At 39.0% G+C, this 16,091-nt stretch overlaps 1 protein-coding gene across 3 annotated transcripts in view; it reads left to right on the plus strand.

Moving 5' to 3' along the window:
* USP8 (ubiquitin specific peptidase 8) overlaps positions 1–16,091 on the plus strand; it is a 76,848-nt gene that overhangs the window by 48,136 nt on the left and 12,621 nt on the right. For 2 of the 3 annotated variants that reach the window (XM_008016625.3, XM_008016626.3), the window contains exons 9-12: positions 4,115–4,259; positions 4,542–4,765; positions 9,029–9,613; positions 12,387–12,473. In XM_008016625.3, coding sequence (XP_008014816.1) covers positions 4,115–4,259; positions 4,542–4,765; positions 9,029–9,613; positions 12,387–12,473 — 1,041 coding nt within the window. The remainder of the gene's footprint in view (positions 1–4,114; positions 4,260–4,541; positions 4,766–9,028; positions 9,614–12,386; positions 12,474–16,091) is intronic. The other variant, XM_073012172.1, reaches the window with a different exon arrangement.

Genomic DNA, 16,091 nt, shown 5'->3' on the forward strand with positions numbered 1-16,091 from the left:
CAGGCAGAAATATTTACAACACACATGGCAGTGGTTTAAAATACCTAAAATCCAAAGAGCTTTTACAAATAAGAAAAATACTTAAGATAAAATAGTAAAGTAAGTTGTGCACACAGATAGCCATGAACAGAAAGTGAAATGCAAGTGGACTTACCCATAAAAATGAGCAACTTTACTAGTATCAGATAAATGCATATTAAAACGAGTGCCCTTTTCACTGATCAAGTTAACAAAGGTTTAAAAAATAATACGGTTGTCCCTCAGTATCTGTGGGGGATTGGTGCTAGAACCCCCCACAAATACCAAAATCCATGGATAGTCAAGTTTCTTACATAAAATGGTATAGTATTTGCATATAAACTACACATATTCTCTCATATACTTTAAATCCTCTGTAGATTCCTTATAATAACTAATAAAAAGTGCTCTGTAAATAGTTGTTACACCATATTCGTTGGAGAATAGTAACAAGAAAAAAGTCTGTATATGCTCAGTACAGACATAACTATCATAGGCCTAACTATATATTTTTTAAATTTATTTATGTTTTAATTTTAATTTTAATTTTTAGAGACAAAGTTTTTCTCAGTCACCTAGACTTGAGTGCCATGGCACAATCATAGCTCACTGCAGCCTTGAACTCCTGGCTCAAGTGATCCCACTGCCTCAGCCTCCTGAGTAGCTGGGACTACAGGTGCGCACCATGCCTGGCTAATTTTTAAAAATTTTCTAGTGGGGACAAGGTATTGCTATGTTGCCCAGGCTTGTCTCAAAGTCCTGGCTTCAAGCATTCCTCCCACTTTGACCACCCAAAGTGTTGGGATTACAGGCGTGCGCCACTGTGTTGGGCATGTAAGTATATATTTTATTTTATTTTATTTTATTTTATTTATTTATTTTTTGAGACGGAATCTCACTCTGTCACCCAGGCTGGAGTGCAGTGGTGCGATCTTGGCTCACTGCAACCTCCGCCTCCCAGGTTCAAGCGATTCTCCTGCCTCAGCCTTTCCAAATAGCTGGGATTACAGGTGCCCACCACCACACCTGGCTAATTTTTGTAGTTTTAGAGGAGACAGGGTTTCACCACGTTGGCGAGACTGGTCTCAAACTCCTTACCTCAAGTGATCTGCCCACATTGGCCTCCCAAAGTGCTGGGATTACAGGCGTGAGCCACTGTGCACGGCCCATCTAAGTGTATTTTAAGTCTGGTTGGTTGAATCTTACAGATACAAGGGGACTCACTGTACTCAGTTCAACTTGTTAAATTATTTTTTTCTGTAATTTTTATTTTTTGAATTCTAAAATTTCTTTTTACCTATTGTTTTTTGAAGACATATCTTACTCTGCTGCCCAGGCCGAAGTGCAGTGGTGCCATCCCAGCTCACTGTAGCCTTGACATCCTGGGCTCAGGCAGTCCTCCCACCTCAGCCTCCTGAGTAGCTGAAGTGTGCGTCACCATCCTAGCTAATTTTATTTTATTTTATTTTTGTAGAGATGATATTTCACTATGTTGCCCAGGCTGGTCTTGAAACTCCTGTACTCAAACAATCTTCTTGCCTCAGCCTCCCTAAGTGCTGGTATTACAGGTGTGAGCCACCACACCCAGTTAATTTGTTAAATTATTAACAATGATAGCACTGAATGCTGGTGAGCATGTGGTGAGAAGAAAACTCGTTCTGCTGGTAGGAGGGTCAGTTGATTGCCCTTCAGAAAGGCAGTCTTAAAAGCCTTAGAACAATTCATGCTATGTCATAGGGAACCCAGAAATATACCTAAGTATGGGACAATTATATGAAACTGCCAGGATTCAACTGGCATTGACCTACAAATGGCAGTTCGGCAATTTCATAAAGTTCAAACTAAGATATGTAAATGATTAGTGTATGATAAAGGTGACGTAAATCATTGAGGAAAAGATGGATTGAAATGAATGGTTTGGGGACAACTGCCTAGCCAGTAACTAAAAGAGAATGGATCCCTACCTTATTTCTTAGACCAAGCTACATCTCAAATGAATAAAAGATATAAATGTATAGATTTAAACAGCAAACTATTAGGAGAAAGCATTGGTATTTTTTATTACTTTGATACCAAACCAAGATGTCGTAAAGGAAAATGAAGACTGTTTATGGCTGGTCACAGTGGCTCACGCCTGTAATCCCAGCACTTTGGGAGGCCGAGGCAGGTGGATCACTTGAGGTCAGGAGTTGGAGACCAGCCTGGCCAACATGACGAAACCCCATCTCTACTAAAAGTACAAAAATTTGCCGGGCATGGTGGTGGGCACCTGTGATCTCAGCTACTGAGGAGGCTGAGGCAGGAGAATTGCTTGAACCCGGTGGGCGGAGGTTGCAGTGAGCCAAGATCGCGCCACTTCACTCCAGCCTGGGCAAAAGAAAGAAGCTCCATCTCAAAAAGAAAAGACATTTAACTGTGTTTAAAAAACAAAAAAAACATAAAGTAAAAATCAGGAAAAATGTTGGCAATATATATGACAAAGACCTTTTTTCCCTAATATTCAGAGTACATTCACTGTTTACTAAAAAAATTGCAAATAACTATAGAAAAGGGGGCAAAGGATGCAAATATTAAATAATTAAGTCATAGAACAATATAAATGCATAGTAAATAAATGAAAAAATGTCCAACTTCGCTAATAAAGAAATGCTCATTAAAACAAGATACCATTTTATGTTCATCAGTTTTGTAAAAATTATGAAGATGTATAATGGGCATTCTCATATCCTGTTGGTTAAGTGTATAAATTGGTATAGCCTTTCTTAAGGGCAACTGGGCATTATATTAAACCAGCAATTCTACTCCTAGGTAATTGTCCTTAAGAAATTTTTAAATATAAATATATATAATTTTTTTTTTTCTCCTCAAGACGAAGTCTCACTCTTATCCCCTAGGCTGGAGTGCAATGGCGCGATCTCAGCTCACTGCAACCTCCACCTCTTGGGTTCAAGCAATTCTTTTGCCTCAGCCTCCCAAATTGCAGGGATTATAGGTGCCTGCCACCACACCCAGCTAATTTTTGTATTTTTAGTAGAGACAGGTTTTCACCGTGTTGGTCAGGCTGGTCTCAAACTCCTGACCTCAGGTGATCCTCCCACCTCGGCCTTCCAAAGTGCTGGGATTACAGGCATGAGCCACCGTGCCCAGCCAATATATTTATATATATTTTTAAGTGACCATTTCTAAGATTAGCAATCTGTTGAAAACCTTAGAATGTTCATGTACCTTAGCTTAAGCAACTCCCTTTCTGGGAATTTTCCTTAAGGAGGTGACTAGGTATGTGCATGTATCAGGATCTTTTGTGTTTATTTCAGCATGCTTATAATTAAGGGGGGAAAAGAAACCCAAATGATTGACTCAGTTTTGGGGTGTGTGTGTAAAGTAGAATAGGCCATGCGCAGTGGCTCACACCTATAAATCCCAGCACTTTGGGAGACTGAGCCAGGTTGATCACTTAAGCCCAGGAGTTTGAGACCAGCCTGGGCAATGTGCCGAAACCCCAGCTCATGAAAAGTACAAAAATAAGCTGGGCGTGGTGGCGCATGCCTGTAGTCCCAGCTACTGGGAAGGCTGAGGTGGGAGGATCAGTTGAGCCCAGGAGGTCAAGGCTGCAGTGAGCCATGATTATGCCATTGCATTCCAACTTGGGTGATAGAGCAAGACCTTGTCTCAATCAGTCAGTCAGTCAGTAGTCGAATATTACCTAGGCATTGCAAATGATGATATAGCTCTGTATTGATGAAAGATGTTCATAGAAAAGCAACATCATAAAGGTTTTATTGAAAATTCTCTATAAGAGTAAACTCCAGAATGTAAAGTGTATTGGGGTGGTGATGTTATGGGTCATTTTTGTTTTATATTTAGTAATTTATTTTCTAATTTTTCTTCTAAGATCATTGATTATTTGTATGGTTTTTAAAACCTCACCTATATAACCATTTTATTTAATGTTGAATTTTGAATTCAGTTCTCATTTTGTCATTATTTAGAAGATAAATCTTGTCGTTAAGGGAACAACTTCAAAATTTAGATTTGTTGTGTTTTTAGCTGTTGAAAGATTGCTGCCATATTTAAAATATGATTTCCTTATTTATAGTGGGAAAGTAAAACTATCCTGCGCAATGAGCCTTTGGTTTTAGAGGGAGGCTATGAAAACTGGCTCCTTTGTTATCCCCAGTATACAACAAATGCTAAGGTCACTCCACCCCCACGACGCCAGAATGAAGAGGTGTCTATCTCATGTATGTATGTGAAAATTTTTGTTTAAAATTGCTTTGGTAAAATATACTTTAAAATTGTTTTCACAGTAACATTCTTGGTTGTGTGTGCATTTGTCCTATTAGAGAGCAGTTTGTTTTCAGGCATAAAAATATAAGCCTGGAAGTTCACATTTTCTTTAAGACTGTTGTAAGTGTTTTTTCACTTAGTTTACTTTTAATTATTACATTAACATGCATGAGAAATGTAAGTACTGTGTATGGGATTTGCTATTCTAAAAAACATTTTTATTTTTGGAATTTTAGTGGATTTTACTTATCCCTCATTGGAAGAATCAGTTCCTTCTAAACCTGCTGCCCAGATACCACCTCCATCTATAGAAGTAGATGAAAATATAGAATTGATAAGTGATCAAAATGAGAGAATGGGACCACTGAATATATCAACTCCAGCTGAACCAGTTGCTGCTTCTAAATCTGATGTTTCACCCATAATTCAGCCAGTGCCTAGTATAAAGAATATTCCACAGGTATGTTCTTGATTTTAACTTTATTCTCGCTTTTGTTTTAATATTAAATATATAGTATAGTTGGGCACAGTGCCTCCCGCCTGTAATCCCAGCACTTCGGGAGGCTAAGAGGGGCGGATCACCTGAGGTCAGGAGTTTGAGACCAACCTGGCCGACATGGTGAAACCCCCTCTCTGCTGATAATACAAAAATTAGCTGGGCATGGTGGTGGGTGCCTGTAATCCCAGCCATTTGGGAGGCTGAGGCATGAGAATTGTTTAAACCCAGGAAGCGGAGGTTGCAGTGAGTCAAGATTGCACCACTGCACCCCAGCCTGGGTGACAGCAAGACTCTGTCTCAAAAAAAAATAAATAAATACAGTATAGAAATGAAGTTTAATATATAACCTTTAACATCTTAGAAAAAAAGTATCAATGAGAAGAATCTGTATGTTTTGATACATTTTTTGTTTAAAAATTTTTCATCATAATTCAGTATTATTGCCATGCCTGTATTAGAGTAGATAATTCAAGGGATTTCCAAGCCAGTTGGCAATCCATTTGCTACAAACAATGCCAGTAAAAGATTGCATTACCACAGTGAATTAGAATAGCCCTTTTGGGACTTTTTGTATTACAATTTGACCCATAGTGTTTTCATAAATAGCTTGGCTTACATATGGTAGGTATGTGATGTCAGTATTTTGGTTTTAAAACAAGTTCCATTTCCTTAGAATTTGACATGCAAATAACAGGCATGTTTAACAATAATCATTTAAAAGTTTTTAAATAACCAAGACGTTACAAATAAAAAAATTTTAGTCTTTATTTCCTTCATTTGGCTTTATTTAAAGAAAGGTTAACTAACGTTCCCCCTCCATGCATTTCCCAATAACATTTTTAGCATTCATTTTTGATTTTTTCCCCAGATATATTTAAAACAGTATTTCACATTTAAAGTGGATGACATTTGATTTGTGGAGCAGGTATTGAATAGAAAATCTGGTAATTTTTTGTTATAAACTGAAGTGGTTCATTTCTTCATTTTTTTAAGGCATTTTAGTATTGCAGAATAAATTGCAGGCTAAATAGATGTGATTAAACAACTTTTCTTAAAGGGTAAATTTAGGGAAGTCTGAAAAGAACTTATGTTATTACATTTCCTTTCAACTTAATCTGTTTAAACCCTAATCCTTTTGTGTCCCAACATAACTTTATAAGATATGCACAATTTTTTAGACACATTTTGAAGATCTGTATAAAAAACAGCATGGGTGCCATGGGTCACGTCTGTAATCCCAACACTTCGGGAGGCAGAGGCGAGTGGGTCACCTGAGGTCAGGAGTTCCAGACCAGCCTGGTCACCATGGTGAAACCCCATCTCTTCTAAAAGTACAAAAATTAGCCAGGCGTGGTGGTGCGTGCCTGCAGTCCCAGCTACTCAGGAGGCTGAGGCAGGACAATCACATGAACCCAGGAAGCAGAGGTTGTAGTGAGCCGATATCGGGCCACTGCACTCTAGCCTGGGTGAGAGTGAGACTCTGTCTCAAAAAAAAAAGTAAGACAGCATGAAAGTTTGTAAACACAAGAGATGGATTCTTCTGATGTTTAGAAGGAGAGATCTGTATAAAATCAGCCACAACATAAGGCAAAATATCATAATTGCTCTACAAGTCACTGGAGCACAGAACAAGGAGAATATTCTAGCTGAGAAGATCAAGGACGTCTTCATGGAGGAGACAGTATTTTATCTGGGCTTTAAGAGTAGGATTTGAGGATGGACAAAACACGTAGACAATTGTATGACCAAAGGGATAGGGCATGCTCTGGGGCCATTGAACAGTTTTGGCATATGTGGGCGCTGGTCTTTGTTGGAGAGAGGAAATTATGATAGTAGATAAGATTAGAAGGATGGACAAGAGTCATCAAGAGAGACTTGGATCAAATTTGAATTTTGTCCTGTAGGCACAAAGAACCACTAAAGAATTTTAAACTTGAGAGTAACATGATCATAACTATACTTGTAAGATTAGGGAAAAATAGATCAAGCCACCAAAATGTAAATGGAAACAACATTTACTTTTGTTTCTGTTCCACCTCTTATTGTTAGCCTCATCCCCATAGTGGTTCTTTCTACTTTATTCTCAAATACATGCAGAAAAAGAGACAAAGGATTTTTTTTTTTAAGAGGCAGAAAGAGAAGTGAACAGGAAAAAATTATTTTTTGTACGCTAACTTCTTTTTCTTTTTTTTTTAAAACAGTGTCTCATTCTCTCACCCAGGCTGGAGTGCAGTAGCACGATCACAGCTCACTGCAGCTCGACTTCCTGGGTTCAAGCAATCCTCCCACCTCAGCCTCCTGAGTAGCTGGGATTATAGGCACATGCCACCACGCCTGGCTAATTTTTGTATTTGTTGTAAAGACGGCGTTTTGCCATGTTGGCCAGGATGGTCTCGAACTCCTGACCTCAAGTGATCTACCCAGCTCGGGCTCTCAAAGTGCTGGTATTACAGGCGTGAGTCACTGTGCCCGGCAACTTCTTTGTTTTCTAGTAGAAAAACATAAATTCGTTTTGTAAGAACACTATGTAGATTGTTATTGGCAGATGTTCTTAAAAGTTTTTATTTTTGTTTCATTATACAGTATTCTCAAGAAATGATGGTAGGGTCACTTCTCTAGTGTTAATATTCTGTTAAATTGAGGTAATAAACATTTAACTCATTAAATCAGGAACTTAGGTAATTTATTACGCAACTTGAAGGAAACCAGTTAGTATTTTACCTCCTGTAAAAGTTGTTAGGGAAGATTGCATTTGTTCCCTCAGTAACATAGTTATTAACTGTGTCAGGCACAGTCTCTATCCTTTTAGAGCTTATATTCTAGGAGGGAAGAAGAGCTTATATTCTAGGAGGGAAGAAAATTTTAAACAAGTAATTATAGTTATTTGATCAGAATTCCAATAGAGGGAGAAGAATAAGGTATTATAAGAGCATGTATCAGGGGACTTGGCTAGTTCTAGGGACAAGGGAAGTCTTTTCAGAGGGAGAGTGTAAGCCAAGACCTAATGTGGGCATTATCTAGATGAACAGCTGATAGACCTAAATTGGGAAGGAGCATGGCATCTTTGAATAATTTTTTTTTAAGGCAAGTATAGCCAGTATACACAACCATATGACTGGAGAGGTAGGCAGATGTAAGATTACACAGGGCCTTACAGGCTATGGTAAAGATTTTAGGTGTACTGAGGGCATAGTGGGTAGCAAATCAAATTTGTTTTAAAGTGAGTACTCTGGCTATAATGTGGAGAAACAGATTGGGGAGCAGGGACAAGAGAAGAGATGGGCAACTAGTTGAAAACTATAGGCCGGGCGCGGTGGCTCAAGCCTGTAATCCCAGCACTTTGGGAGGCCGAAATGGGTGGATCACGAGGTCAGGAGATCGAGACCATCCTGGCTAACAAGGTGAAACCCCGTCTCTACTAAAAAAAATACAAAAAACTAGCCGGGCGTGGTGGCGGGCGCCTGTAGTCCCAGCTACTCGGGAGGCTGAGGCAGGAGAATGGCGTGAACCCAGGAGGCAGAGCTTGCAGTGAGCTGAGATCTGGCCACTGCACTCCAGCCTGGGCCACAGAGCGAAACTCTGTCTCAAAAAAAACAAAACAAAACAAAAAAACTATGCTGTAGTCCTGGTGAGAGAGGAGGTTGGCATGGTCTTGGCCTGTGGTAGAAGAGATGGAGGCACAGATATAGGAGGAAGATTATCAGCGTGTAGAAGGATATGGGAAGAACATATCATGGGACTCAGGTTTTTGATTTGTGCAACTATTGGGAGAGTGGTTACATCCATGAGATTAGGACCATGTTTGTGGGGGTGGGGGAAATCGTGAATCCATTTTGGCTATATGAGGTTTGAGATATATGCAGTGACACTCAAATGGAAATATTGGGTAGGCATTTGGATACCTGGAAGTGGAACTTAAGTCTAGGTATGCCCAGGTCTAGGTTTTATGTTTTTAAATAAAGACATTTTTAACTCTTTTGTATACAAAACACTCAGGAAGAATTGAAAGTTGATCAAGAGGATGTAAGTTCCAGTGATGTTTGGATATCTCCCATTCAAGTTTGTTTTATGAGAAATCTTGACACTGTGTAATTAACAAGTAGATGTCCTGATAGATGTTGTCTCCACAAAGTGACACTTCTTTTTATCACAACTTGATCTCAAGAACTGAGGTTATTTCCTGATTTTTGACAAAAATGTTTTGCTCTGTTTTTGTTGCTCTAGATTGATCGTACTAAAAAACCAGCAGTCAAATTGCCTGAAGAGCATAGAACAAAATCTGAAAGTACAAACCATGAGCAACAATCTCCTCAGAATGGAAAAGTTATTCCTGATCGTTCCACCAAGCCAGTAGTTTTCTCTCCAACTCTCATGTTAACAGATGAAGAAAAGGCTCGTATTCATGCAGAAACTGCTCTTCTAATGGAGAAGAACAAACAAGAAAAAGAACTTCGGGAAAGGCAGCAAGAGGAACAGAAAGAGAAACTGAGGAGGGAAGAACAAGAACAAAAAGCCAAAAAGAAACAAGAAGCTGAAGAAAATGAAATTACAGAGAAGCAACAAAAAGCAAAAGAAGAAATGGAGAAGAAAGAAAGTGAACAGGCCAAGAAAGAAGATAAAGAAACCTCAGCAAAGAGGGGCAAAGAAATAACAGGAGTAAAAAGACAAAGTAAAAGTGAACATGAAACTTCTGATGCCAAGAAATCTGTAGAAGACAGGGGGAAAAGGTGTCCAACCCCAGAAGTACAGAAAAAGTCAACAGGAGATGTGCCCCATACATCTGCGACAGGGGATTCGGGTTCAGGCAAGGTAAGCAGAAACAGTACATATTGCCAACAAAGTGAAAAGGGCAGGCATTTCAAATAGTCTTTTCAGGGGTGATAGAAAGTACTGATCTATCCACATTTGCTCACCTATTCTCCTTTGAGGCCAATGCCGTACATTTATGAAATTATTGGTTGGGAATGAAATTGCTTTTTGTATATTACATCTATAAAATGCAATATATTTCCTTTTTTTTTTTTTTTTTTTTTTTTTTTTTGAGACGGAGTCTCACTCTGTCACCCAGGCTGGAGTGCAGTAGGACAATCTCAGCTCACTGCAAGCTCCGCCTCCCGGGTTCACGCCATTTTCCTGCCTCAGCCTCCCGAGTAGCTGGGACTACAGGCGCATGCCAGCACGCCTGGCTAATTTTTTGTATTTTTAGTAGAGACGGGATTTCACCATGTTAGCCAGGATGGTCTCAATCTCCTGACCTCGTGATCCACCTGCCTTGGCCTCCCAAAGTGCTGGGATTAGAGGCGTGAGCCACCATGCCCGCCGATATTTCAAATAATTGAGATAAATAGTTACATTCTTCATTTTTATGTTTGATGTATGATCATGGAAAGACTAGAGTGAAATATAATCTCCTCAGTATGGGGGAACTAGATGCCAATATTTGTATGATAAAATTTATATCTGTTTAGAATATATCCAAAATCAGTGACATCTAAATGGCCCAACATTTATCTTTGCATATAATGATTTTTTGGTCACATCAGTGTCGTTTTTTTTCTTGCTTTATCTATTCAAATAATATTGGCAAATAACCCAATTAATTTTGCCCTTGGCTACACACCCAAAATTGATAGCCGTAATTTTAGGGGACATTTTTTGTTTTTCTTTTTCAGTCTCTAATAATGCCATACTTTTCTTTTTTTCTTCATTATGTCATTAACAATGCCTTTTCCTTTTGAACACCAAGTATGTATTTATAATACCAAGAACAGTTATAGTCCTTTTTACATATATGTAAATGGAAAAAACATTTTTAGCAGTGCGAAAATGACTTCTAATGGAAGGCAGGATACCATCTTTACAGCATGTTAACTTCTATACTTCTCAAACACCATTCAGGCATGTTACCAAAATTAATTCATAGTCAAGCCACTCTTATCCAGGGAACACTTATCTGGTAACCTCTGCTATTAAAAAAGATAGCTTCCATGCAAAAACCTTCTAAACACCCCAAATTAGGGATATGAACCATGTACTAAAACGCTTTAACTTTATTCACAGGAGGAGCAAAACATGTGAGCTCCAAGATACAATTTAAGTATTATTCATTGGGTAGCTACTATATGCCAAGTATTTTCACTGCATTATCTTATTTACTCCTAATGATAATCCCATAAGGTATTTAATTTACAAGTGAAACTGAAGTTTAGAGGTTAAATATTTGCTTAAGATCATCACATAGACAGTGAGATTCCAAAGCCACTTCCTTTCCATCTTGCTATGCTAGAGGCATGCAGTCTTTAGAACTTAAATCATTCGTATTTGTGGAGTCATTTAGTATATAGGTGCCAAATATTCCTACACATCTAAGATTGCATTCCTTGTGTGCTCCTTTTAAAAGTAGGAGAAATATGTAATTTATTCTAGAATAAATTTTGTTAAAATTATCACTAATTTTAAAGTTTTTAGTAGAGTTATTTTAAAATAAGATATAAAACTGAGTTTTTAAAAAGAATGTACGGGCTGGGCGTGTTGGCCCACGCCTATAGTCCCAGCACTTTGGGAGGCCTAGACCAGTGGATCACAAGGTCAGGAGATCAAGATGATCCTGGCTAACACAGTAAAACCCTGTCTCTACTAAAAATACAAAAAATTAGCCAGGTGTGGTGGCGTGCGCTGTAGTCCCAGCTACTCGGGAGGCTGAGGCAGGAGAATCGCTTGAACCCATGAGGCAGAGGTTGCAGTGAGCCGAGATCGTGCCAATGCACTCCAACCTGGGTGACAGAGCGAGACTCGGCCTCAAAAAAAAAAAAAAAGAATGTATGGTGTTATAAGAAGATATGAATACAGATTTTTGCATTTTTGACTATTGGTCTGTATCTTAATTTCTCCATTCTCTTGAATACTTTAAATTTTTTGAAGCACAACTCCTTTCAAGGTAACCAAAATCATAATAATATTTAAGTAAAAGATAATGTTCAGCTGGGCGCGGTGGCTCATGCCTGTAATCCCAGCACTTTGGGAGGCCAAGGCAGGTGGATCACGAGGTCAGGAGATCAAGACCATCCTGGCTAACACGGTGAAACCCCGTCTCTACTAAAAATACAAAAAATTAGCCAGTTCTGGTGGCAGGCGCCTGTAGTCCCAGCTAGTCGGAAGGCTGAGGCAGGAGACTGGCGTGAACCCGGGAGGCGGAGCTTGCAGTGAGCCAAGATCGCGCCACTGCACTCCAGCCTGGGCGACAGAGCGAGACTCCATCTCAAAAAAAAAAAAGATAATGTTCAAATTAGGTCATGGGGAATATACATTAATGATCAGCATTTTATACTTGGCCATGTAGTGTGAACCAGTGCTTCACAATCCACTTTGATTTTCATCTTTTTTTTTTTTCACTGATTCATCAGAGTTCTTTAGTTTTTTAAGTATTTTGACTGTGACAGTAAAATATAATAAAATTTTCAGAGGCCTTTTTTTCTCCTTTTACATTTTCAGTCTCATAGATTCGTTTGTGTTAACTAGTAGCTTTATGTTGGAAGGAGAGTTAAAGTTTTCTTTCACTTCTTTAATTTTAATAATTTTACAGCCATTTAAGATTAAAGGACAACCAGAAAGTGGAATTCTAAGGACAGGAACTTTTAGAGAGGATACAGACGATACCGAAAGAAATAAAGTAAGTAGTTCATTGCAGGAAAAAACTGGGAAAAAACCAAACGTGGATTATAACTATGTGATTATCGTACCACACTGTCATCTTTTATTATGAGATCTACAGTGTAAGGGGATCGTTGCCATCTTTGGTAGCTGGTGTTTTGGTTGTTTTTACACGATCACTCCATTTATATGCTAAAGGAAATAGAGTTTGTCTTCCTGTTTAAAGTTTGACAGCATATTCTATTTATTTTATGAAAGTAAAAAATGTTTAGCCCTTACCATGTGATCCAGCAATTCTACTTCAGGGTATATACCCAAAAGAATTGCAAACAAGAAGTATTTGTACACCCATGTTCTTAGAGTATTATTCATAATAGCCGAAAAATGGAAGCAACCCAGATGTCCATCAGCAGGTGAATGCATAAACAAATGGGATATGTACATATAACGGAATATTATTCAGCCTTAAAAAGGAAGGAAATTCTGACACGTTACAGCATGGATGAATCTTGAGGTCATTTGCTAAGTGAAATAAGCCCAGTTGCAGGATAAATACTGAGTGATTCCATTTCTGTGAGGTTTGTAAGGTAGGCAAATTTATAGAGACAGAAAGTAGAATGGTGGTTGTCAGAGCCGGAGAAAGAGGAAATGGGGAGTTATTGTTCAGTAGGTACAGAGTTTCAGTTTAACAAGATGAAAAGAGTTCTGGAGATTGTTGGCACAGCAATGTACTTAATGTCACTAACCAGTGCACCTTAAAATGGTTAAGATGGTAAATGTTATGTTATGTGTATTTCATCACAATTTTTAAAACACATAGGCTTTGTATAAGACATCTTTGCTGGGCACGGTGGCTCACACTTGTAATCTTAGCACTATGGGAGGCTGAGGTGGGCAGATCACAAGGTCAGGAGATTGAGACCATCTTGGCTAACAGGGTGAAACCCCATCTCTACTAAAAATACAAAAAAAAAAGTAACCAGGCTTGGTGGCGGGTGCCTGTAGTCCCAGCTACTTGGGAGGCTGAGGCAGGAGAATGGATGAACCAAGGAGGTGGAGCTTGCAGTGAGCCAAGATCGTGCCACTGCACTCCAGCCTGGGCGACAGAGCGAGACTCCATCTAAAAAAAAAAAAAAAGAAGACATCTTTGACTTTGTTTTTCCTTCAGATCTTGAGATACAATTTGCATCCCATAAAATTCACCCATTTTTAACATGCAGTTCAGTGATTTTTTTTTTTTTTTTTTTTTTAGTAATTTAGTGTTGTGAAACCATTAATACAATCCAATTTTAGAACATTGCCATCACACCAAAGAGACCCTATGCCCAATTTAGTCTACCCTAAAGCCCAGGCAACCCTGAGTCTACTCTGTCTCCATAGATCTATCTTCTCTGGGATATATATAGTCTTCCCTTGGTATCTGTAGATGACTGGTTCCATGACCTCCCTCTCATACCAAAATCTGAGGATGCTCAAGTCCCCTACATGAAGTGGTATAGTGTTGGCATATAATCTATACACATCCTCCTATAGACTTTAAATCATCTCTAGATTACATACCTAACACAGTGTAAATGCTATGAAAATAGATGTTATACTGTATTTTTTAGGGAATAATAAAAGCCTGCACATGTTCAGTACACCCAGAATTATTTTTTTCAAGTATTTTCAATCTATGGATGGTTGAATTCACAGATGCAGAACCGATGAATACAGAGGACCGACTCCATATCCGATCTAAATCCGTGTGAATTTAACATGTTAAATTTTTGTTAAGTCATTCTGCTGTATTTTGCCATTAAAAAAATCTGAGACCAGCCTTGGCAACATAGCAAGACCCCTTTTCTCCACAGAAAGGAGAAAAAAAGGAGGGGGGTGAGGGTATGGTTGCTCATGCCTGTAATTCCAGCACTTTGAGGAGCTGAGGCAGGTGGATCGCTTGAGCCCCAGGAGTTCAAGACCAGCCTGGGCAACATGGCAAAACCCTGTCTCTAGAAAAAAATATAAAAAAGTAGCCAGGTTTGGTGGCGCCTGCCTGTAGTCCCAGCTAGTTGAGAGGCTGAGGTGGGAGGATCACCTGATCCTGGGGAGGTCAAGGATACAGTGAGCCGTGATCATGCTACTGCATTCCAACCAGGTCAACAAGAGTGAGAGCCTATCTCAAACAAAAGGGGGAAAAATGACATAAAATATATTAAGACTAGAATGACTGACTGAATTCACAATTTTCTTATTTTTGACTGCAATAGTTAAAGGGCCACAGCAACAACAAACATATTGATATACAAAAAAATGTTCATGAACTACAGAAGTCAAATAATTTATAGAATTTATTTGTTTAGATCTAAGATTAACTAAATATAACACATAACCCATTAAAAACATGTTATGTAAGAATGATACAATGGACTTTGGGGACTTGGGGGCAAGGGATAAAAGACTACAAATAGGGTACATTGTATACTGCTCAGGTGATGGGTACACTGAAATCTCACAGATCACCACTAAAGAGCTTACTAATGGCTGGGCACGGTGGCTCATGCCTGTAATCGCAACACTTTGGGAGGCCGAGGCGGGAGGATCATTTGAGGTCAGGAGTTTGAGACCAGCCTGGCCAATATGATGCAACCCTGTCTCAACAAAAAGTAGCTGAGCGTGGTGGTGGGCACCTGTAGTCCCAGCTACTTGGGAGGCTAAGGCAGGAGAACTGCTTGAACCCAGGAGGCGGAGGTTGCAGTGAGCCAAGATCAGGCCACTGCACTCCAGCCTGGGTGACAGAGTGAGACTCCTTGTGGAAAAAAAATAAAAAAGAACTTAACTAATGTAACCAAATATCACCTGTACCCCAATAACCTATGAAAACATAAAAAATAAAAAAACACATTTTATTAAAATTCTTCTAAGAACCAAAAATAAAATTTCTTAAGATGTGTAAGCCTGACAAAAATTAAGAACTTAAGCCATAGTCAAACAGCAGTGTTCCAAAAGTGAAACCCAAAGGAGCTGAAAATGAGTTAACAATAAGAGAAAATGAAGACATACACACACACACACACACACACACACACACACACACACACACACACACATATGCCTTCTCTTCTTCTGACATCCTTCTGTTCCTTTTAAAGAGAAAGTAGGGATTAGATGACCGGAAGCACAAAGTGAAGACTTAAAAAATAGAAAGTGAAAATTGAGGTTTGCAGTTACTCCCACTGGTCCTGACATTTTAAGCAGGGCTTCACACCAGCTACAGCCCAGATCTTTGGCAACATTGAAAGGAAAGCAAAAGTTGTCTTTGTTGGCCACCCACCATCTTGCCCCATCTCTGCCCTTCAGGAAGCAAGGGTACTCAGTATATCTTCTGGCTGTCTTAAATCTCATACTGTATAATCCACTCTACACTCATTCTGTATAAAATGCCACAGACAACTAAGTATTGATTAAATACATTTTAAAGTAATTCTCAGGTGTTAAGAAGGCTCAACCTTCTCAAGATTTACTCACTGCTAAAACTTACTGTATTTGCTGAGCAACCGCTATGTCTCTAGGACTGTGCTAAATGCTTGATGGCAGTGTTTTTGAAATCCATAAGGTCATAATCAGTATAAGCCTAGGTGTGGTGGCACACACCTGC

Source organism: Chlorocebus sabaeus, chromosome 26 (assembly GCF_047675955.1).
Source record: "Chlorocebus sabaeus isolate Y175 chromosome 26, mChlSab1.0.hap1, whole genome shotgun sequence".
Classification (NCBI taxonomy): Eukaryota; Metazoa; Chordata; class Mammalia; order Primates; family Cercopithecidae; genus Chlorocebus; species Chlorocebus sabaeus.